A 22,699-nucleotide genomic window follows, 5' to 3' on the forward strand; every position below is an offset into this window, starting at 1 on the left:
AACAAGCAGCCTCCTACCAACCTCAATTTTTCCTTTTTCCTCTTGTCACAAACTGTTAAACTGAATTCTAAAGAAGAATAAAGAAATATTTTTAACAAATCTATTCACAGAAATGGATGAAATATGCATTCTTTCTCATAGCTGAAAATACAGGCAGATGTAACTTTTGCAGCAGCATTCTAATTTTTATGAAACTGTTATGGTATTGATACATAGGCTTTGTAACATCCTTTTTTTTTTTTCCCCCCCTTTAGCAATTTTTAAGTGCTTGTATTGGACATGTGAAGAAGTACCCTGAATTTTACATTCTCCATGAAATCACCAGTATCATGGGAGGCAAATTTAGCACAGAGCTGACCTTAAAGCTGGAGAAAAAACTACTTGCATTGGTAACATCTCTCTCTCTCTAAGTTCAGATATTATTTTCTGATAACCTGAATTAAACATGCATTACATTATGTAATGCTACATTGATTGAGATCATTCTTCCATGCTTGGACTATAGGTTACAACTTGCATTGCTTCGGTAATAACTAAATTATCTTGGAGACTGGAAGGTAACCGTTCTGTATGAATATTTTTAAAATATGAGAATCTTACATTTTTAGAGGGTATTTATATAAACAATCAAAATGCCAACACTGATGCCAATAAATGTCTGATGCTGCTTTATTTTATTCAAGGGAAAGGCAAGATTTCTTAAAGTATTGTCACCTGCCATGCATACGCAACTACAGCTATCTGTAGATTATAAAACTGTCGCATCTGTTGCAACTCCAGAACAGAGAGCTTCTGCTATGCATAATGTGAGTAACTATTGTTGTTATAATGTATGTAATAATGTAATTCACATCATTCTTTTTAGTGGTGTATGATCAATGTAGCGTTTCTGTTACAACAATCATCCTACCATTTTTAAAGTTTGAAATAGCGTTAACAGCCTGATCCGATGTTCACTGCAGTAAATTCGGTTCACTTCAATAGACGTTGGATGAGGCCCTTAGAATGTGACATGCCAGCTATCTGTAACCTCTAATGAATTCAGATAGAGCTATTGTTTGCAAGTACTCTGGTTAAGGATCTAGTTTTATATTCATTTTAAAATTATCTTTTTTTTAATTAAAATATCAATATATATGTAATGAAAAGAGTTTGATTATACAAAAAAATTAGTTTACAAAGGATTTTTTTTTCTCCTTATGGAATTTATTTGTCACAGAATGTGAACTCCGTGTTTGAGTTAAACAGTTTATTAGGCTATATGCTAGATTATTTCCTGAAAAGATATCTTAAATTATTGCTAGTATCCTTACATAAAGTGATAAGAAGCAGTTGTCTCCTATCACAAATGCCATGTGATGTGGCTTTTTTAAAAGAAATATATATTCTACATAACTTGTTGTACACTAATATAGGACTATGTTCATAAGTTATGCATTGACCATTCAAGAGACCCAGAGATTTTGGAGGGTTGGGGCTTGGAAATGTCTGAGTTGCAAGAGAAGTCAGGATGAAACCATTAACATGTCCCATGGTTCATCAAAGGGTAGTCCTGCTGCTGTGAACTACATATAGTTCACTGGCAAGAACCTTGAAAGAAAGGAAGAAGTAGCTAGTGGTTCCTCCTTCCTCACATTTTTGTACTGTCCTGAACTGCCATTGAGTTCCCCACATTGCCAATTCTGATCATTCCAGCTCTCATCATCTCATCACCCCATGCCTCCAATTACAATATCCTCATGCTTGTGTAGACGCACAAGCATAATTCATGGCAAGTTTCATAATCTTAATTCTGCATTTCTTGCGTTTATCATATTTGGATTTTGTGTTTAACATTCTTGAAAGGTAATATTTACTCAGATCACTGATGTGTGCCTGCATATTTAACTTCACCATAATTTTTTTTTGTGTTGGAACTGTTAATGCTATTTCTGGGACCATAAGGTGATGACATCTTCTAAATGTCAAGGATACAAGAGAATCCAATGATATTCTAATGAACAAGAAGTAGTGATGCTCCATTAGTTGAAATTGACTCTTCAGTGTGTTGTGTTATATGCTTGTATTTGTGATTTATCTGACTCAAAGTACTAACTGTGTGTGTGTGTGAGAGAGAGAGAGAGATGTGGGGGTGTTGTTTTGTTTTAAGTGTCATGCAGCTGTTTATTGCTTTTCTTTGTTCCCTTTTTTCCTGGTAATTTTTTGTGCTACAATAAGTATGTGTAGGATTCAGAGAACACTTCTAGGGTCTTGCCTTAAAGTTTCTTTGATTCTGAACTCGAACGTTAATGTTGTGTTGGAATATTTGTTTTCAAATATTTTTATTCAGTAATCTAAAAAAAACTGGATATTTTAATTAACTTGTTTTTGCTTGTTAATGTTTAAAATGTCATTGTTCGTTTCTTTTTTTTTATTAATTTGTTTTAGGACATTAGTTTGGATCCAAATGCTGAAAAGCTTGCTTTAAAATATTGTCCACAAGTAGTTTTAAATAGTCAGTCATTATTTACTTTGTTGAATAATCATGGACTAAACTACAAGGAACAGTGGGAAATACCAGTTTCTGTTAAAATGATCCCTGTTGCAGGTACAGTATGTTTTTGTTCACGGGGTTTGTGGTTTTTATAGTCACCTTTCCAGAGGTACACAGAAAGAGAAGAGAATTTCAAAATTCTAATTGTCCAAATAGTCTTTCCCTATGTATGCATACTTATGCTTATACATTGATTCCCTGTAACACTATGGATTATTAGCCAAATATGTGCTTCTGTTTTCATTGTTATAAGATTACTTAGGTGTTTCTTTTGCACCCCACCGCTACCTTGTAGCTTAGGATTCTTTTTAATGGTCTCAGATCTAACTTCTCAGTAATCATACTACACGTTAACCCTTCCACTTAATTAATCTAAGTGTGCAGGAAACATTTACAAGTTACAAAACCAGCTTTGTTTCTTAATGAGGGAATGGTAATTGTGTTTCAGATAGAGCATTCAGGCTTTTTAAATTTTGTCAAATCAGTTTGCATAAACACACACCGACCAACAAAAAGAAGACAAGAGAAGGGAAAAATAAGAAAATAATGCTCCTTTTCTGGTCTAGTGGTAGATGGGGATAGTCATTTTAGACAGTTTCATGATGGGGTTATGGCTCTTTCCTTAGGCATACGGAGTCTGGTCCATGTAAACTCTCTGATTGGAAAGGGTGGATTAGAGGCACGATCTCAAGCTAGATGTAGTTTCCCCCTCTTTCCTGGTGACAGGAACCAGTGGCACTGCCATCAGAATGTTCAGGCAAAACCAAGTCTATGACCTAGAGTTCATTGGTAAAATCTGAGAAATTCCTTGACTTCAAGTCTATAGGCATGGCATTCATGGCTTGCATCGGAAAATAAAGAAAAGCAAAGGGAAAAAATGAACACCAAATAAAACCAACAAAAGCAGAGAGAGGGATGAGCTTAGGCCCTTTTGGGTTACTCTGGTTTTTAGACTTGATCGGTCCATAGAAAATTACTCGGCGTTCACAGCAGTCTTTCCGGAAGTTTCTAGTAGCTTTTCTAACTGATTTAGGAGCCTAAATCTCAATTTCAAAGAGGATTTAAGCACTTTTTGGCTTCCAAGTGTTTAAATCTTTTTTGAAAATGAGACTGAGCCCTGGTTGATACTACAGAGTTAGGTTGACGTAAGGCAGCATACATCAACCTAGCTCTGTAAGCGTCCACAGTAAAATGTAGCTCCTTTCTATGTAATTCACCCACTACAACGATTTAATAACTCTACCTTCGTGAGAAGTGTAGTGCTTAGGTCGATTATAGTTAGGTTGATGCAGTGTCAGTGTAGATACTGTGTTGCTTATGTCGACTGCTGCTGCATTTCAGAAGCCTTCCCGCAATGCGCCACGCTGACAGTTAAATCGGTGCAAGCGCTGCTGGTGAGCACATACATCACTGACACAAGGAGCGTAGTGTGGACATGCAAAAACAATTTAATTACTGCGGTGACTGTATGTTAACGTAACTTAGGTTGACTTAATTTTGTAATGTAGTCATACCTTTAGGCTCCTGAATCAGTTAAGTGTTGCAATGCTGTGTGCACTAAATGCCTAAATACCTTTAAAAGTTTAGGCCTAAATCAATTACACTGTTAGAAGTAACCCAAGTCAGTTGATCCTGTTGTCATGACCAATCTCAGTGTTTAAAACATTGGTTTTCAGCCTGTGGTCTGCCGACCTTGGGGGTCCACAGACTGCCTAAGATTTCCACCTTCATTTAAAATTTTTTACGGGTCTGCTAATAAAAAAAGGTTGAGAACCACTGGTTTAAAATAAAAGATTACTTCATACATGTGGCACACCTATCATTTCAGTGTCACTTTAGAAAGTCTACAGGATTTGTTCTTCTCAAGAGTATGTATGTTGCTCTTCCTTGCAAATGAACACCTACAAAAATGATGTTCCAAAACTTGAGAATTTTTGAATTTTTGACTCAGATATTGTGTGTTTCCAGTGTGTTTGATAATTTTGAAAAGCAAAAACCAATGACTTAAAATGGATTAATCAGTATATCCAGACATACTGTAATCAGATTAAAAAACAAAACAAAACATGGATGTGATTTAACACCTCCTATCATCTTCAGTGAATATGGTTTAATGTGTATCTGATATATTTTTGTCAACTGTAAAAGTGCAGTTATGGTCAACAAATTGACTGTAAAAATGGCACATCTTAATATCTCCAGTGTGTTTACTGTGTACTTATTTTTCTGACTGAAATATTTTTTTCCACCTGTTAGCCCTGGGGCCCTGAGAGACAAAGCTGGTTTCTAATCTAGTTCACACATCAACAACAGAATTATTTCATTGCAGTTATAGAACATTTATTACGGTCATGGTGACCTATATCAAATGTAGAAACACTATACACCAATACCTATCTCAGGTAATTCCATTAAGTGAAAGCTATTAACTATATCAAAGAACAGCAAGACTCCTTCTGATGAAGCAGAAGCGGGTGGGGGGAAGAATCTTGTGATATTATTTGAAAGATGCCATCCCATCCCATAAAAGCCATTAGTTGTCTCAGAATTACATTTCAGTGTTGTACCGTGATCTGCATGTTTGGGTTTTTCTTTCATTTAAAAAAAAAGTCAGGGAGCATGAAAATTCAGCTATTTTTATAGCTGTGATTTTGGTGCTTCATGAGGAAGCAGCCATCTAGGATGCAGGTATCATGGCCTTTCTGCTCAATATTATTATGCATTTCAGTTAATGTAGTTTGGCTGGAGTTATTAATTTATTCCATAAATTCGTTGAAGGAAAACATGAGGCAGTTTCCTATAATAATCTGGAAATGAGCCAAGAAGGAAATTTCTTTTTTTGTGAAGAAAAAAAGGTCCAGTTTCATGGCAATTATCATAAAAAGTAAACTTTAAAAAAATCAGCTACTGCAGTTACTTGTCTGCTCTTAAGGAGAGAAACTGATAGCAAAGTCATCTGATAGTTTTCTTAGACCTTGTCCTACCTTGTTACTGAGAATAGTAACAATCTCTAGAGATACTGCAATTAACATTGAGTTTGGATACGCTATTTTATATCACATTATTGCAATGAAATGTCCTCCTTGTGTTTTAAAATTGTAAGCTGTGCTCTTTGTGAAGTAAGTAAATGTGTTCCTTGCAAATTTTATAAATTATAGTAATGTAGGGATGGTATTGAAGAATTGTCTGTATAATAAGAGAGCTTCAGAACAACATTCACCTATAGTTTCATAAAACAAATTAGTAAAAACTTCCTGGAATTGAAAGGGCCAGTGTTACAATGTACTGTTCTATAAATAAGTTAGGTTAGTAGAAGAAACTCCTGCCAGTAGAAAACACAAAAAACTTGTAGTTTAGTCTAAACTAGGTGGTCAAGCGATTTAAAAAAAAAAAAAAAAAGTAATTGCGTCTCAATCGTGCAATTTTAAAAAAAGTAATCACATTTTAATCGTGCTGTTGAACAATAATAGAATACCATTTATTTAAATATTTGTGGCTGTTTTCTACATTTTCAAATATATTGATTTCAATTACAACACAGAATACAAAGTGTACAGTGCTCAGTTTATATTTATTTTTGATTACAAGTATTTGCACTGTAAAAAATCAAAAGAAATAGTATTTTTCAATTCACCTACTACAAGGACTGTAGTGCAATCTCTTTATCATGAAAGTTGAACTTACAAATGTAGAAAACAATATAAAATTTTAGAGCCTGTAAGTCCACTCATTCCTACTTCTTGTTCAGCCAATGGCTTAGACAAACAAGTTTGTTTACATTTGCAAAAGATAATGCTGCCCACTTCTTGTTTACAATGGCATCTGAAAGTGAGAACAAGCATTCTCATGGCACTGTTGTAGCCGGTATCGCAAGATATTTATGTGCCAGATGTACTAAAGATTTATATGTCTCTTCATGCTTCACCCACCATTCCAGAGGACAGGCGTCCATACTGATGACGGGTTCTGCTCGATAACAATCCAAAGCAGTGCGGACCGACGCATGTTCATTTTCATTATCTGAGTCAGATACCACCAGAATTCTTTTTTGGTGGTTCAGGTTCTGTAGTTTCCGCCTTGGAGTGCTGCTCTTTTAAGACTTCTGAAAGCATCGTCCACACCTCATCCCTCTCAGGTTTTGGAAGGCACTTCAGATTCTTAAACCTTGGGTCGAGTGCTGTAGCTATCTTTAGAAATTTCATTTTGGTATCTTCTTTGCATTTTGTCAAATTTGCAGTGAAAGTGTTCTTAAAATGAACAACATGTGCTGGGTCATCATCCGAGACTGCTATAACATGAAATATGTGGCAGAATGCGGGTAAAACAGAGCAGGGGACGTACAGTTCTCCCCCAAGGAGTTCAGTCGCAAATTTAATTAACATTTTTTTTTTTTTAACGAGCGTCATCAGCATGAAAGTATGTCTTCTCGAATGGTGATCGAAGCATGAAGGGGCATACGAATGTTTAGCATATCTGGCACATAAATACCTTGCAATGCCAGCTACAAAAGTGCCATGCAAATGCCTGTTCTCACTTTCTGGTGACACTGTAAATAAGAAGAGGGCTGAACAAGAAGTAGGACTGATGGACTTCTTGAAGTTTTACATTGTTTTGTTTTTGAGTGCAGTTATGTAACAAAAAAAAAATCTACATTTGTAAGTTGCACTTTCATGGCAGAGATTGCACTACAGTATTTGTATTTGTATGGGGTGAATTGAAAAATACTATTTTTTGTTTATCATTTTACAGTGCAAATATTTATACTCAAAAATAATATACACTTAGATTTCAATTATAACACAGAATACAATATAAATGAAAATGTAGAAAAACATCCAAAATGTTTAATAAATTTCAACACTGCTATTAATCGTGATTAATTTTTTAATTGCAATTAATTTTTTTAATTAATTCAGAGTGAATCTCCTGAGTTAACTGCGATTAATCGACAGCCCTAGTCTAAACCAATTGAGTCAAGCAAATACAAATTTTTTGTTGGCAGATGAATCCTAGCAGAAGTTTGAATATAGGCTTCCCAATTTTTTTACATGTCTACTACCTTCTGACCATTTTTTCACTTTGTTTCCTCCAGTTTGTTAAAGAAGTTAAAATGTTGTCTTGAGTCAGTGGATTGTGAATTGATGGTGATACGGAATCTCAAAATTTGGTGTGGATGAAAAAAAATATATTTTCTTCAATATTTTTTGAATACCCCAGGCAAATAATTGGGAGTTAGGTGGGTAGGGAAATACTTTGTCCCACCTCCCATTACAGTTGCTAATCAATTTTTACTTAGCTCACAGTAAGCCGGGGTGTCAACCTATCCCACAGCAGTCTACTGTGCATTCTGTTCATGCTGACCCTGGTGCCGCGCACTAAAAGTTTTTTGGTGTGCTTTAATCTGCTCCCATTTCAAAGTGGGATAGATCAAAGTGCACTGCAGAATGTTTTGTCCGCAGCGCCACATGGCCACTTAGGCTATGGCTACACTACAGCGCTTACAGTGGCATGGCTGTACCAATGTAACTGTGCCGCTGTAGCGCTACTAGTGCAGACGCTCTAAGCCGAAGGGAGAGAGCTCTGCCATCAACTTAATTACTCCAGCCCCCACAAGGGGCAGTAACTATGTCAGCGGGAGAAGTTTCCTCCTGGCACTAGGTCAGTATAACTTAACGTCGCTTATGTTTCTCAAGGATGTGAATAACTTATACTGACTTAAGCTGCAGTGTGTACGTAGCTTTAGTGTGCAGTGAGCTGGGTGCAGGGTAGATTCACACCCTAGCTTGCTGTAAAATAAGTGTTCATGTAAACAAGCCGTGATAATGGGAATTCCATACCAGGGAGGGAGTTGGCAAGAGGGGATTGGAAGGAGTGAATACAAATATTTGCTTCATATACAAATACATGAAATTTGCAAAAATGTCTAATCTGTAACTGCATTGACTCAATGCTTACCTATTTGATGGTTTTCACTTTAATCTGCAGAATGCTAAATTAACACTTTATCACTTAAAGGGCTCCCATCATGTGTGATGTTATTAAGAGGGTGGTCTTATTCTCTGAAATAACTAAACTCTTCAGTATACTTTTTTTGTTTAAAGTGTGTGTCTTACCTTCAAATGATTTTGTAAAGATTAATTTCACTGATTTCCGCCCCCCCCCCCCGTAAAATTAACTACATTTTCAAGGGTATCTCCATTGTCTTCAGATTAAGTTGTCTATGATATGAATGTTGCACTTAAGACAAAGTCTAAAAATAGGAGGGCATTACAACTGACTGTGGCTAAGGATATAGTTTAGGTTGCTGAACGTTCCTTGCTGGTGATGAGACATGAAATGGAAAAAAACAAGCTTGACGCTCAGAGCTGTGGATCAGTTTGTGAGGCTGGCAGTTGGAGAAAATATCTTTTTTTATTTGCAAACTGAACATACTTGATATGGGAATCGGTGAGATATAATGAATATGAGACCCCAAAATGCTAATTTTAGAAATTAACTTTTCAGGATAGAACTGCACTTTTAAATAGTATATGAAACTGAAGTAAACTGTCAACTTATTGCATATTACTGTCATGGGGACCTGATAAATTTCACTTCTCCTAGATGTATTTGTTCCCCAACGAATAAGCAATAGAAACGAATTATTTTTTTCATCCTTTTTAATTTGACTGTAAAATGGTTTTGAATACAAGTCAGAGGAATGAAGTTTAATATTTAAATTACCTAATGATTTTTCTTTAGAGTATGGGAAACGTAAACCTTTTCCTTCTCTTAAAAGGTGCCAAACCAGTCAAAGTAATTTATATTGGCTCACCACTCCCAAAAAAAGAGATGACTGTGAGAGAGAAGAACCAAATTTTTCATGAAATCCCGCTGGACACTCTGACATCCAAAAATTCAATTATTCCAGTCTCTGCTGTGTTGATGGACAATCCATTTGAGGAAAAGATGTTTCAGTGGGACGTATGTAGCTGTCTGTCTTTTCAAAAATATGCTAGCTTATTTCCTTGATCTTTGTGTTCTGCAGTAATATTGGGGGGGAAACAAGGTTCTCTCCATTATTATCACTGAATTATGGAGTGAGGTTTTTTTGAATGCATCTCTCTTTTCTTAAATGCTTCTATCCAATCTAGTCTGATTACTGATGTGTGCCCTCTTTAAATATATTTGTTTGTGTGACTTACGTAGATGGCAGTTTTCATATTGTTTCTTCCCTTTATTCATATTTTGAAAGGCTCTTGTGACTCTTAGATTTAGAGGTGTTTTATACATAAATTACTGAAATATTTTTCTTTGCGTCTTCAAAATAATGTCTGGTGGGTACAACATCTCTGTTGCATTGGATTTAGCAATTTGTTTTACTTTGCTGTGATGCACTTTATTGTTGATTTAATTTTTCTTTGTTATATGAAGATGCCTCCTGATGCTTGTCAATTAAGGAGGACTCAGACTCTGGACCACAGGGATCTAGACTTTGACAATGATGTCACAGAATTGGAGACCTTTGGAGCAACATGTAAGCCCTTGAAGACATCCAGAACGGAAAATCCTCCTGCTAACGTATGTAAAACTCTGTCAGACAAGCTAAAAATAGAGGAACAGTTGGTATCTATTGTAAGAGATGGTGCTGAAGAGGGAACAAGCAAAGTTAATGAGCAGGGATTTTCAGCATGTAGTAATATGCAGAATGTGAACAAGACACAACTACCATCATCGATTGGTGATGTCATGTGGGCTGATTCTGAAGAAAATTCCTCCATTAAAGGCCTTGATTCAGATGAAGTTGAGTTAAATGATGAGCAACATGGTACGGCCACAAACAAAGTATTGGACAGTTGTACGAAGTTAAATACTTCGGCTAAAACTGATAGTTTCAAGAGAGAATCTGAAATTACAGAAGTAAATGAGACTCCCATTTCTTTTTGCAATAGTGATACTGATGAAGAACGTTTGATTATTGACACAGAATGTAAAAGTGTGGAATATTGCAAAGCAGCTGTGTTCAGTTCTAATCCAGACCCTGGAGCAGATATACTTAAATCACCCTCCCCAATACAAACTTCATCAAGTAGTTTGGCTAACTCTTCAGAGAGCCCAGACCAGAAGAAAATTGCTTCCAAAAAACCTTTCAAAAGGCTGTCTAAAGAATTTGACCCTCTTGGACAAATTTTGAAAATGCAAACTGAACTCCTTAAGCCGCCTTCCCCAAAAGCTTCTGAGCAGCCACTGGTAAATTGTGATAAAAGTTCTAATCCTACACCAAGCCTTGTGCCACCACCTTCAAAACCCACTGTAGCTTCCAGCGTGGAGCCTGCTGCAAATACGAGCAGCTTACCTAAACTTACATGGACTTCACATTTTCAGGGAGCTTCAAAGGGTAAGTGTTGTGTTCAGTGTATGCAAAATTGGAAGGAGAATTTGATAAGGCAGCCACAGAAGCCTTAATTCAGTCCTGTTGAAAGCAGTAGTGGTAGCAAATGTTAATTTTTGAGGGTGGAGGAGGGGTGATGGAGCTTGGAACAGCACTTTATTGTATGTGAGAGATAAGGAAAATCTTGGATGCTCTGCTTAAATGCAGAAAATGTGCAGAAAATCTTTGTAGCTATATTGATCCTTGATGGAAAATGTATAAAGAAGGTAAAATTTTATTTGATTTATTTTACTATTGAGCCAGCAAAAAAGTTACAGTACCTAAGCTTTCAGGTCAAGAAGGAACCCTGTCTTTCAACAGCTTCTCAAGCTTTGGGGGGACTCCAAATATTGTGTATCGTCACTCATGGTCCATTAAAATGGCCATATTATTTGTAAAATATATTGAAATACATTTATTCTCTATCTCATTTATATCTTCACTAAAAATCTACCGCCTGATTATCATTTGTGCAAATGAGAATTAGTCCCTGTCACTTCATCACTGCCCCATATGCATTTTTGTGGCAGAACACAGTGCTGTAGCTTCTCTGCCTCAGTTTTCCTGACAGAGTTTAGAGTCCAGTTTGGAGGTTTATGTGACTCAGCCCTCTGGCCAGCTCACTCGAAAAGTTCAAACCCCTTTAAGGGTAGCAGAATCCGAAGTCCCAGTACAAACCAAACAAGTCTTTCTCCCAGTAGGGCTTAGTTCTCTGCTTCTTTTGGGATTATTTGTCTATTCATCCTCTAGTCTCAGCTCTAAGTCCCTGCACCCCTTTCCTTAAGGTAGGGCACCTCTTCTGTGGCCTGGCTTAACAACCATCAGCAGGTAACAGGTACTTCCAGAGTGTTCTTTCATCTTTTTATGTTCCATTCAATTCAAAATGGTGGAAGGAGGTTTGCTTTACAATATCAAGTCCCAAAGAAATATTTTTCAGTCCCAAAGAAATTGTCTAATCCTTTTGTGGTGAAAATAAATGGACGGTGACATTTGGGTATTTGTGACCAAAGAAGGAGATGGGTATTGTACAACTTGTAAACAATAGGACATCATTTTTCTCTTCTTACTTTTGGTGTTAATGCTCCTGGCCATTGTGCCAGCAAGCCAGAATCAGCTGAGTAATACTGAATGAATGGGGAACCCCATAACTAAGAAGCAAGGGATAGAGGGAGGTAGTGGTTGAAAGTTAGCTCTCTGAACGGTGCTGGCAATAGTAAAAGGAAGAAAACCTGGGGAAACTTTCAATTAAACTGAAATGAGGGTTTAAAAGGTAGTTTCATTGACACCTTTTTTTTTATCCAATTTTTTTTTCATCACTCTAACCGTATGTTTACCCTTCCAGCTCAGGATGTAATTCCCAGCTCAGTGAGACATACCCATGCTAGCTGTGATCAGCCTAGGGTACTAAAAAAATAGAAGTGTAGCTGCAGTATCAGAGATGCTGGTGCACACTCAGGGCAGCTAGCCCTCATGCCGCCACAGCTACTCTTCTAATTTTAGCACACTATCTCAATCAGAGTGGGTATATCATCTCAACCTGGGAATTACACCCTCAGGTGTTCACACCTGCCCTCAAACAGAGAGGTACAAATTTGTTCTTTTAGTATCTTGGCTTTCACACAGTAAAAATATGAAATTCAAGTGTTTGGGACTTAGAACTTTGATTTCTCTAGCTATGCCAGCAAACCAATGCTGCTGGAGAAGTTTGGAGTAGTTGTGCTGCCAAATGAAAGAATGGCAGTCATAAAGTGTTCAGTAAACCATTTTGAGGTGACTCAAAATTATACAGTAATTCTGATAAACCTCCATACTTTTCTGTATCTTTTTTGGCAGCAGGCCTGGAGCAGATGCACAGATTATTGATTAATTTGTGATTCTTTTCAGTTCATGTCATTCAGATCATGTACTAGGAATAAGTGATTTTGAAATATCTCTCTTTGGATGTATATACTGTGTGTATAACTTTAATGTTGATATAGATTTAATGTTTTTTCACGGTGTTATATCAGTTTTTGCTCTGTTCTAAGATTGGCACATATTTCCACCTTTCCTATCTGTTACTCCTTCTTCAGATAAACGATTGATACTTAACCCCAGAAAAATTTATATTTCTGTTTTTGTTTTTTAAACTCTATTAAAGGCATCATAAAAGAGATGCTGAATGAAGTTTTACTTACCTACCTAAAATTTAAGTTTTCGGGCCTGAACAGGCTGATGGGTCCTTTAACAAAGGTTCTTTTTAAAATCTCTTTAAAATGTACAGGAATCAGTTTAAACTTGATTTTGAAGAACTGGATGTGATAGTTCATCCAGGCTACACTTGGCCCAGAGATACAGGGGCAAAAGTAGGTTTGTATGCCATCTCACAGCTCCTCAGTTTGGGGGTCAGTTAAGCATCCAGCGCTATTACGTGGAGGTAACTCTCAGAAGGTATCATAAATAGATTTTTTTGGCCCTTTTGTGTGCCCCCAGTGGATGGGCTGACTATCTGGCCTGAATGTATGCAGGATGTCAGCATTTGAAATATGCAGTGTAGTTGTAGTCATGTGAGTACCAGAATCTTGGACAAGGTGGGTGTGACGTTCCTCTGGTGTTATCTGGACCAGTGATCTGCTAGGTCACTCCAATTCTTGACTCTGGGAGCCAGCCTTACCCTGCTCTGCTGTGAGAACCCCCACACCTGGGCTGTTCACGCACAGTCTCTGGCATGTAAACTGCTTGGATTATGCAACCGAATGACACTAGCCAATATCTCCAGTCCCAGACACAATCCTAGGAACCTCCATCTTGCAGCGTCCAGTTGTGCCCGCTGGACGCTGCAAGCTTATGTGAGTTTGTCAGTTTAACAAAAGGCATCCCAAAAGGCATCTCTGACACACTTCAAACCAAATGCACTGCTTCAGGTAGAATAAACAAACAGATTTTTTAACTATAAAGATAGATTTTAAGTGATTATAAGTCAAAGTATAACAAGTCGGATTTGGTCAAATGAAATAAAAGCAAAACGCATTCTAAGCTGATCTTAACACTTTCAGTGCCCTTACAAACTTAGATGCTTCTCACCACAGGCTGACTGGTTGCTCTTCAGCCAGGCTGCACCCTTTGATCAGTGCTTCAGTCACTTGGTGGTGATGTCTGTAGATGGAGGTGGAAGAGAAAGGAAGAGCATGGCAAATGTCTCTCCCTTGTATCATGTTCTTTCTTCCCTCTTGGCTTTGCCCCCCCTTCAGGGTCAGGTGAGCAATACCTCATCACAGTCCCAAACTGACCAAAGGAAGTGGGGTGACTCGCTCGAGAGTCCGACAGATCCTTTGCTGTTGCCTAGGCCTATGTCCTTTGTTCCTGTGAACTGCCCCTCTGGTCTTGGGGAGTTTTTTCCTGGGCTTACCTTAAGCCATGAGGACACATTTTCAGCATCATAACTATATACATGAAATTAAAACCCATAAATTACTGTAACATTACTTTAACAACAATGCTCAGTGCATCATGAGCCTTCCGAAGACCCCCAATATGACAAACTTTGCATTGGATACCACATAGTCATTTTACAAGGATGAACATGGGGGTGCTGGGTGTTCCCCCGAGGTACAGAATGTCACAGTGAGTGAGGTAATATCTTTTATTGGACAAACTTCTGTTGGTGAGGGAGACATTCGAAAGTCAGTTTTCTTAGTTTCAAGCATAAATACGTTAAAAATCAAACATCTTTCCACGTACATGGTGTTTCACAAAATTATACACTAGTTTAGTAGCTGCTGGATCAAAAGCCTAAAAATGTCTTTATTCTGGATATGAAACCTAAAAAGAAAGAGGCAAAGAACTACAGGTCATGTGCAGTGATGGCAATGAAAGCAATTAATCTAGAAGTCCTACATTTAGAGATGGCAGCTGCCAAAACACCATTGTTGCTGTGTTTTGAAGCCACCAAAAATTATGTATTACTCTAAATCTATATAGGTCCAAGAAAGACATCCAGTTTTATTAATTGCAATTCTATATTTTAGTAGATGCATTTTAAACCAAACTGACGAAGAGCTTCGGGCAATAACAGTTCCCGTACCCATGCAACCCTGGCACTTTTTTTTAGGTCTTTTAGTCTTTTTAAGCCTGTGGCACTTGTCCCCAGCCATGGGCTTGGTCTCCTAACTACTATGATTATAGCTGTGTACAGTATTCTAAATCTTTTCTCTCTAAATCCTAGTAAATCACAGAATTAAATTCACATTCACTAACAACTTCTGATTCCACAGATGATCATAGTATTTGGGACAGAATCTGCCATGTTACAGCAGAGTAGATTCAGATTTACTACTTTTATCTTCAGTGGAGTTATTCCAGGTGTCGACTGGTGCAACAGAGGTCAGACTCTGACCCTCCATTTGTATAAGAACAGCAGCCTAGTGTTCTGTCTGCATAAGAATAGCTGTGACTAGGGCAAAATAAATGCAAGTGTTTAGTATACTTTTAGTTATTACACAGGATTGGTCCATGAAATTTTCTAGGTTTGGTTTATCTAGAAATTCATAGCAAGTGACCCCTCTGGTTTGATAAGACAATTTTACAAACCTCTAACTAAAAGATAAAATACAGTAAATGTTTTATTCTACTCTGAGAGGGAAAAAAATCTAATTACTTTCTTGTAAAGACTATGTGAGTCTGTTTTTATTTATTTTCAAAAGGATTGCTCCCAAGTGAACTTAAGACGCTTGTTGAAGACCAGTCAGAATACACAGCTCCTCAGGATGGCAATCTTGTATATAAATTGTTCAGTCTGGATGACCTGCTGTTACTCATACGTTGCAGTGTACAAAAAGTAAGGACAGAGCCACGATCCTGTAATAAAAGACAAATCAGAAAGGTAAAGATCTTGCTTTTGGCACCTTTTACATATGTGCTTGACCGAAACTTGTTCCATTAACAAAACTTTTATTTAAAGTGCTCTAAGGAGATAAAGGCATTGCCTCAAGCGCTGCAGTATTGTTTACACACACTTATTCCTTTAATGTATTTCATCCAGTCCTCACTAATACATCCTTTTGTATTTTGTTCATTTCTGTAACTGTCCAATTTCTATCCGATGCGCAATTATTTTCTGTAGGGAGAGAGGCAAGGATTACTTTTGACTTGTGTAGCCCCATTTAGTTCATGCAGTTAAGTACTTTAGGGTCTGATCCCTCACTACTTACTGTGGTGACACTCCCACAATGGGAATTTGGTCTCATTAAAGCATGCAACGTAATGTCCTGTTGGGAAAGATAGGTCCCATCCTACAGACAGTGATTCATGTGAAGTTAAAGGCAATTGGCTATTCACTTGAATAAAACTATGTACATGCTTAAGTATTTGCAGGATCAGGCCTGTAATTCTGAGGTTCTTCATGACCATAAGTACTTCATTTTGCTCTTTGTGTTACCTATCCATTTTTGGTCTTTCAGATTTTCATACTTAGGACACAATTGTTTCTTGAGATTTATGAACCTAGAGTCTTTACAGTTTTTATTGATGTTAGGCTCACTGCATGTTTGTTTTTTGAATGCTGTTTTGTTGGAGTGATAGCAAATTTTCATCCTCATACTCCCAAATATGGAGTACGAGTAGAATTGCCAACTTTCTAATAGCACAAAACCTAACGCCCCCTGCCTTGCCCCTTCCCTGAGGGCCTGCCCCCGTTCGCTCTATCCCCCTCCCTCGATCACTCGCTCTCCCCCACCCTTACTCACTTTCACTAGGCTGGCGCAGAGGGGCGAGGACTCCAGCTGGGGGTGCGGGTTCTGGGGTGGGGCCAGGTATGAGGAGTTTGGGTTGTGGGAGAGGGTTCTAGGCTGGGGCAGGGGGTTGGGATGCAGGGGGGTGAGGGCTCCAGCTGCAGGGGTGTGGGCTCTGGGGTGGGGCTGGGGATGAGGAGTTTGGGGTGCAGACTCCGGGAGGGAGTTCAGTTGCGGGCAGGAACTCCAGGCGAGGGCAGGGGGTTGGGGTGTGGGAGGGAGTGCAGAGTCCTGGCGGCACTTACCGTGGCTCCCGGAAGCGGCCGCCAGGTCCCTGTGGCGCCATGGTGCATGGGCAGCCAAGAAAGCTCTGCCCACAGGTGCTGCCTCTGCAGATCCCATTGGTTGTAGTTCCTGGCCAATGGGAGCTACGGAGCCGGCTCCTGGGGCGGAGGCTGTACGCACGGAGCCTCCCTGGCCAACCATGTGCCTAGGGGCCGCAGGGACTTCACAGCTGCTTCTGCCAGCCTCACGGAGCCAGGGCAGGCAGGGAGCCTGCCTTAGCCCTGGGCCCCCGCTGCGCCGCCGACGGGACTTTTAACAGCCCAGTCAGTGGTGCCGACCGGAGCTGCCAGGGTCCCTTTTTGACCAGGCGTTCCAGTCGAAAATAGGATGCCTATAAACCCTAAGTACAAGCACTGTACTGGTTGGAGCAAATAGGCTATGAGGAGGGAATGTAGTAGATAAAGGGCAATTTTGTGACTTAAGCATCGGATCGAAGTTAGGAGATGGCTACTCTATTGCTCGTGCTCTCACACTTTGTGTGACCTTGAGCAAGTCAGTTAATCTCAACTGTATGCTTGAAAAATGGAAATAATTATAGTTACCTCACAAGGGTTGTGGGAATATTAGTATTTGTAAATTGCATTTAGATCGTAGGAAGATGATGCAGAAATGCAGAGTATCAGAGGTGTAGCCATCTTAGTCTGTTTCCACAAAAAAAGGGGAGTCCGGTGGCACCTTAAAGACTAACAGATGTATTTGGGCATAAGCTTTCGTGGGTAAAAAGACCACTAAAGCTTATGCCCAAATAAATCTGTTAGTCTTTAAGGTGCCAACAGACTCCTCGTAGAAATGCAAAGGACTCTTATTTTATGTATCACATACAAAAAAACTACATTAGAACAATGTTCAGGTTCCAAAATCAAGCACTCAAAAGTTAGGAATTGCATATATGCAAGAGGGCTGAATTAAGGTTGTGCCAGGTACCCCTTAATTCTGACATTTCTTAACTTTTTTAGCATTTGACTTTGCAACTTTAAAATTCTTTTACCTTTTTATGAAAAATATAATTTACTCATTTAAAAAAAAAAAAAAAGCAAACTGAAACACTCCCTCCCCGCAAAACAGAACACAACCAGAAATTCCCTGATGTGGAACCATACTGACCCTCACATGGGTCATCAGCAGGGTTGGGACCTTTAGATCCACAGCATAAACATCTTGACCACTGCAGCTAATGAAGTAACTGGGAGGAGCAGGGTCTTCTCTATGTGAGACAGATACTAGATGGGGAGTATGAGACACACCTTTGTTGCCAGCACCAGACAAACCTGTACTGAGCACGTGCAAATTATGATTTTCAAAAGCTTATAATTTAGCAAAATATAAGAAAATTTTCATGAAGAGAGCAAAAGGTACCTCTCTGGCATCAGAGTGACCTGCCTCCACATTTCAAGTCCCTGCTACAAAGCATCGATATGTAAGTGTGTTTTAACTTTGGAAAAACATCATATTTTCCCCCAAACCCATTCTTGGAAATGCTTCAACCGTTCACACTGAAATTTGAAAAGAAAAGTCAGCATGAAGCAAACTCAGAAAATTGCAGGTGAATGGTTCAAATTCAGCAAAGTTATAAGCAAATGAAATCAGGGTCTTGTAATGGAAAGTGTTAAGCAACCTTAACTATAAGCACTGCTGCCAGCTCTGCCTGTATTTATTTCAGTAGTGGGCCTTGGTTTCCCTGTGATAAAATTGGAGTAGGGTTTTCACTAAAACATCAGGGAATTCCACCTTCTGATCTGAGTTGTTCATGCTCTTTTTATGCTATGGAGAATCCCTCATGTAAAGCTATAGAATGCTCACTTCTCCTTCCTTTTGCATCTTGGTGAGGAGAGAGAGAGAACTGCACTGGCATATGAAACACATTGTAACAGACCTAGCAGCAGCACCAGAGGAGCCTTTATATAGCTGGAAGTGGAGAGGAGGTGGACGTAACCCTGGGTGGTACAAGCATGTTGCTTGATATTGGTATATTAGGTCAGGGGTTCTCAACCTTTTTCTTTCTGAACCACCCCCACCCCCCCCAATACTATTAAAAACTCCACGGTCCACCTGTGCCATAACTATTTTTCTGCATATAAAAGCCAGGGCTGGTGTTAGTGGGTAGCAAGCAGGGGAATTGCCCAGGCACAATGCCACAGGGGTCCCTAGGTCATTACACATATTGAATCTATTTCCTGAAGTTAAGTATCCTCACACCTTCTTGTCAACTGTTTAAATGAGCCATCTTGATTATCACTACAAAAGTTTTTTTTCTCCTGCTGATAATAGCTCATCTTAATTAATTAGCCTCTTACAGTTTGTATGGCAACTTCCACCTTCTGTGTATATGTATGTATCTGTCTATCTATCTTCTTACTGTATGTTCCATTCTATGCATCCGATGAAGTGGGCTGTAGCTCACAAAAGCTTATGCTCCAATAAATTTGTTAGTCTCTAAGGTGCCACTAGTACTCCTGTTCTTTTTACGAAGCTAAGATGCTCAGGCTTTGGCTTCAGCCCCTCATGGCAGGGCTTTCTCAGCCCCTCAGCCTTAACGCCAGCCCTGCTCTTTCATTTATTTGGCGGACCCCCTGAGACCTGCTCAGGGATTTCCTAAAGGCCTCAGACCCCTGGCTGAGAACCAATGTATTAGGTGATATTGAATGAAATGAAGTAGGGAGAAAAATGTTAAGTGGAATTTTCTCATGTCACTCCTACAATGCTTTGTCGTGTCTTTTTTTCCCCTGTCCTTTGCCAATCAAAGGTAAAGGTAGTCAATGGTCCCAAACTGCTAGAAAGACTGGAGGTGGCCACAGAGTTTCCCAGAACACAAAGGGGGATGGTAGGAGGAATCTGGTTTGCAGGTGGACCAGAAGATCATATCTCTGTTTCCAGAAGGCCCACAGACCCACTTCATTCTGTTGAAAAAGCTGCTATGAAGTGTTTCACAGCAGATGGTTGCACTTGAGAAACAAAAGTCTATCTCAGTAGCATGGGAATTCCTAATATTCCAGTATAGACTTTGCCTAGCTTGGAATCAAAAACTTACTCTGAAATCATCAGGGGATTCCGGTGCTTTGAGTAGATCCTCTAGTCTAAGACTTTCATTTGGTGAATTTAGCATGTTACCTCATGCCTAAAAACACATACAATCTCTGAGACTTTTGGAATATGTGAGCATATTGCCTGTCTCTGTTAATGCAGAATTCAGTCTCCATTATGATTTGATTATTCCCCAAGGTTCACTGATGAGTACATTATTTGGAGGAGTTATCGCTGTTTAGATACTAGCTCCTTTCTTGTAAATGCTCGTAAGTGACTACCTAGTACGTTGCTTAAATCCTGATGACTGTTTTTTGCTTGTTGCTAGGGTATTACACATTTTCCCCTCAAGCTCTGAGGGACAATAGTTTTGGGGGGAGATTTATGTTAACAGAGGTTTTAACGCATTTTCCCCAGAAAGGATAATTTTTGAAGCGTTGATTTTGGGATTCACGGGATTTTAGTATTTGCACTCTATTTCAAATCTTAAAAATTAATAATTACTTTGAACTAATAGTGAAGGAGTCTTCCATGGGAAGGTCAACATGTAGATTAAAGACTTCTAACATCTCATTTTGTCAGCTCTTCAGGGCTTCTGCTTTCATTCACAATCATAATTATGAGCTTTGTTATTTATTAATAGTTGTGCTTCCATCTGCTGAGAGTTAAAGCTGTGCGTACAAACTCTACACTTCTGAAGTAATTTTAGGGTGGGGGGGAAGCTTTATTTCCATTCATTGTAGATAAAAGGAAAACTGATGTTCTATGTATTTTAAACACAAAATGTTAGTGTTAAAATGGAAATTATATTTTTGGATTTTAAATGTGGTCTTGGTATATAATATGTATGGCATTTTCCTTTCCCTCTAATAGGTTAATTCAGAAATAGAACAATTGTCTAATTTTTCTTGAATTCCTGGAGGTGGCAGCAGATCGCAGAGTCTAATAACTTTACCTAATTAGGAATTTATTAGATTGTAGTTTGCTTATACATAAAAGCTTACTTAGATTCATTTTTCTATTTTTTATATTTTTCACCTTTCTTTAATATAATATTTGTTTAAATTTACAGTGTTTTTCATGTAAAATGTTCTGTTGTACCAAAATCCTGTGTAATTATTTCTCTTGCTTCTTGAGTGAGTGATATTTAGAAGGTTGTGATGATTGTCGTATACTAAAAAGTAATTAAGGTGCTGTAATAACTTGAGGATAATTAATGGCCTTTTGGCTAATATTATTTTTACTTACAGCATATTCCAGTGTACGTATTACCAAAAGTAGAATATCAAGCCTATTATGGAGTAGAAGCTCTTACAGAAAGTGAAATATGTCGGTTGTGGACAGAGAGCTTGTTGCATTCTAAATGCTCATTTTATGTTGGTAAGTTTGTGTATATTCTTGTCCAATTTGTATGTTTGAGTATTGTATCTGGGATTTTAATCAAGAGTGGTGTTTTTCTTCGTTTGGTTACTGATTTATTCACTTGGGGCCTCTTAGTTTATTACTTTGCTATTTCCTGTTGCAGTTTCAACCATAATGTTAAAGATACTTGTTAACAAAACAGTATTTACGTATTGCAATGAGAGATTAGGTATTTGGCTAAGACAATATTGAGTCATTTGGTTTGATGTTATAGTGAGGGAAAAGGTAAAGTGCCACAATTTTTTTTTTCAATATGAGATGAGCAATACTTCCTGTGTGTTCAACCCCTTGATGATGATGAATAAAAGGAGAATGAAATAAAAGGCAAGAGAATTTGAATAAGTTCTATCATTGAATCTGTCTTCCTTTTCTAAGCTCTAGCCTTTGTGAGTCAGACTGTCATAGCAAACAGAATTTCCTCTTTGACCTCGCTCTATCCCAGACATTGTGACTCTCATATTTAATTTTAACATGTCAAAGTTTAAAAAAATAAGCGTAATTGCAAGAGCAATTCCTGCCTTTTTCTGAAACTGCTTGTTCCACTTTAAACACTTCATGTGCAAAAGTTTTCATACAGCTAATTACAAAATCTGAAAATATTGTACAGTTTCAAAAATCTAAGGAACTGGGAATAATTTTCTGGTTTGTGGTTTTGCTGCATTCTGTAAAAACATTTTGTAACCTTTCTTCGCTATTTCTTGTTTTGAAATTGTGAAACACTAAACATCTTTAAGAGATTGCATTGAATGTAGAATATTAGGATTTCAGTTGTCTTGTTATCTTTAAGCAAAAGCTCCTAACATGAGGGAGAGAGTATCAAATCACATAGTAGACAAAAACTTCTAGTTTTATCTGTAATTTTCCCCAGAAGATTTGAACATAGAACTACCTTACCTAGAATAACAAAGCCATTTTCCATCAAGTAATTGCTCCTACTTCAGGTGAAAAAATGTTCAACTAGCAGTGTGCTAGTCCCCACCCATGTCTGTCTGACGCCCGTGGTCTTATTTCCCAACATGCCTTGTGATTAGAAACAACCCTGACTAGGAGGGGCCTCAATATTCTCTGTCCTCTTAACATGTGAAAGATAGAGAGGAAAAAGAAGGGGAGGAGCCACTTCTGTTTGAAATGGAAGGGGAGGAATGTGTCAGTAAAGAGCGAGCTTGTGGAAAAATACTGCTCTTCAATGGGAGATATAATGGATGTTGTTTGGAACTTAGAACACACTTGAACATAGCCATTATATGAACAACATACCCC

At 38.3% G+C, this 22,699-nt stretch overlaps 1 protein-coding gene across 6 annotated transcripts in view; it reads left to right on the forward strand.

The window, feature by feature from the left end:
- Positions 1-22,699, forward strand: part of ICE2 (interactor of little elongation complex ELL subunit 2) — a 68,334-nt gene that overhangs the window by 22,090 nt on the left and 23,545 nt on the right. For 5 of the 6 annotated variants that reach the window (XR_006284594.1, XM_037910465.2, XM_043524575.1 and 2 more), the window contains exons 5-11: positions 255-389; positions 684-806; positions 2,428-2,587; positions 9,312-9,496; positions 9,947-10,910; positions 15,626-15,804; positions 21,268-21,397. Coding sequence is in view for 5 of the 6 variants with exons in the window: in XM_037910465.2 (XP_037766393.1) it covers positions 255-389; positions 684-806; positions 2,428-2,587; positions 9,312-9,496; positions 9,947-10,910; positions 15,626-15,804; positions 21,268-21,397 (1,876 nt within the window). In the remaining variant the exon portion in view is untranslated. Of the gene's footprint in view, positions 1-254; positions 390-683; positions 807-2,427; positions 2,588-9,311; positions 9,497-9,946; positions 10,911-15,625; positions 15,805-21,267; positions 21,398-22,699 lie in introns of those variants that run through there. The other variant, XM_037910466.2, reaches the window with a different exon arrangement.

This window comes from Chelonia mydas, chromosome 10, assembly GCF_015237465.2.
Source record: "Chelonia mydas isolate rCheMyd1 chromosome 10, rCheMyd1.pri.v2, whole genome shotgun sequence".
NCBI classification, from domain to species: domain Eukaryota; kingdom Metazoa; phylum Chordata; order Testudines; family Cheloniidae; genus Chelonia; species Chelonia mydas.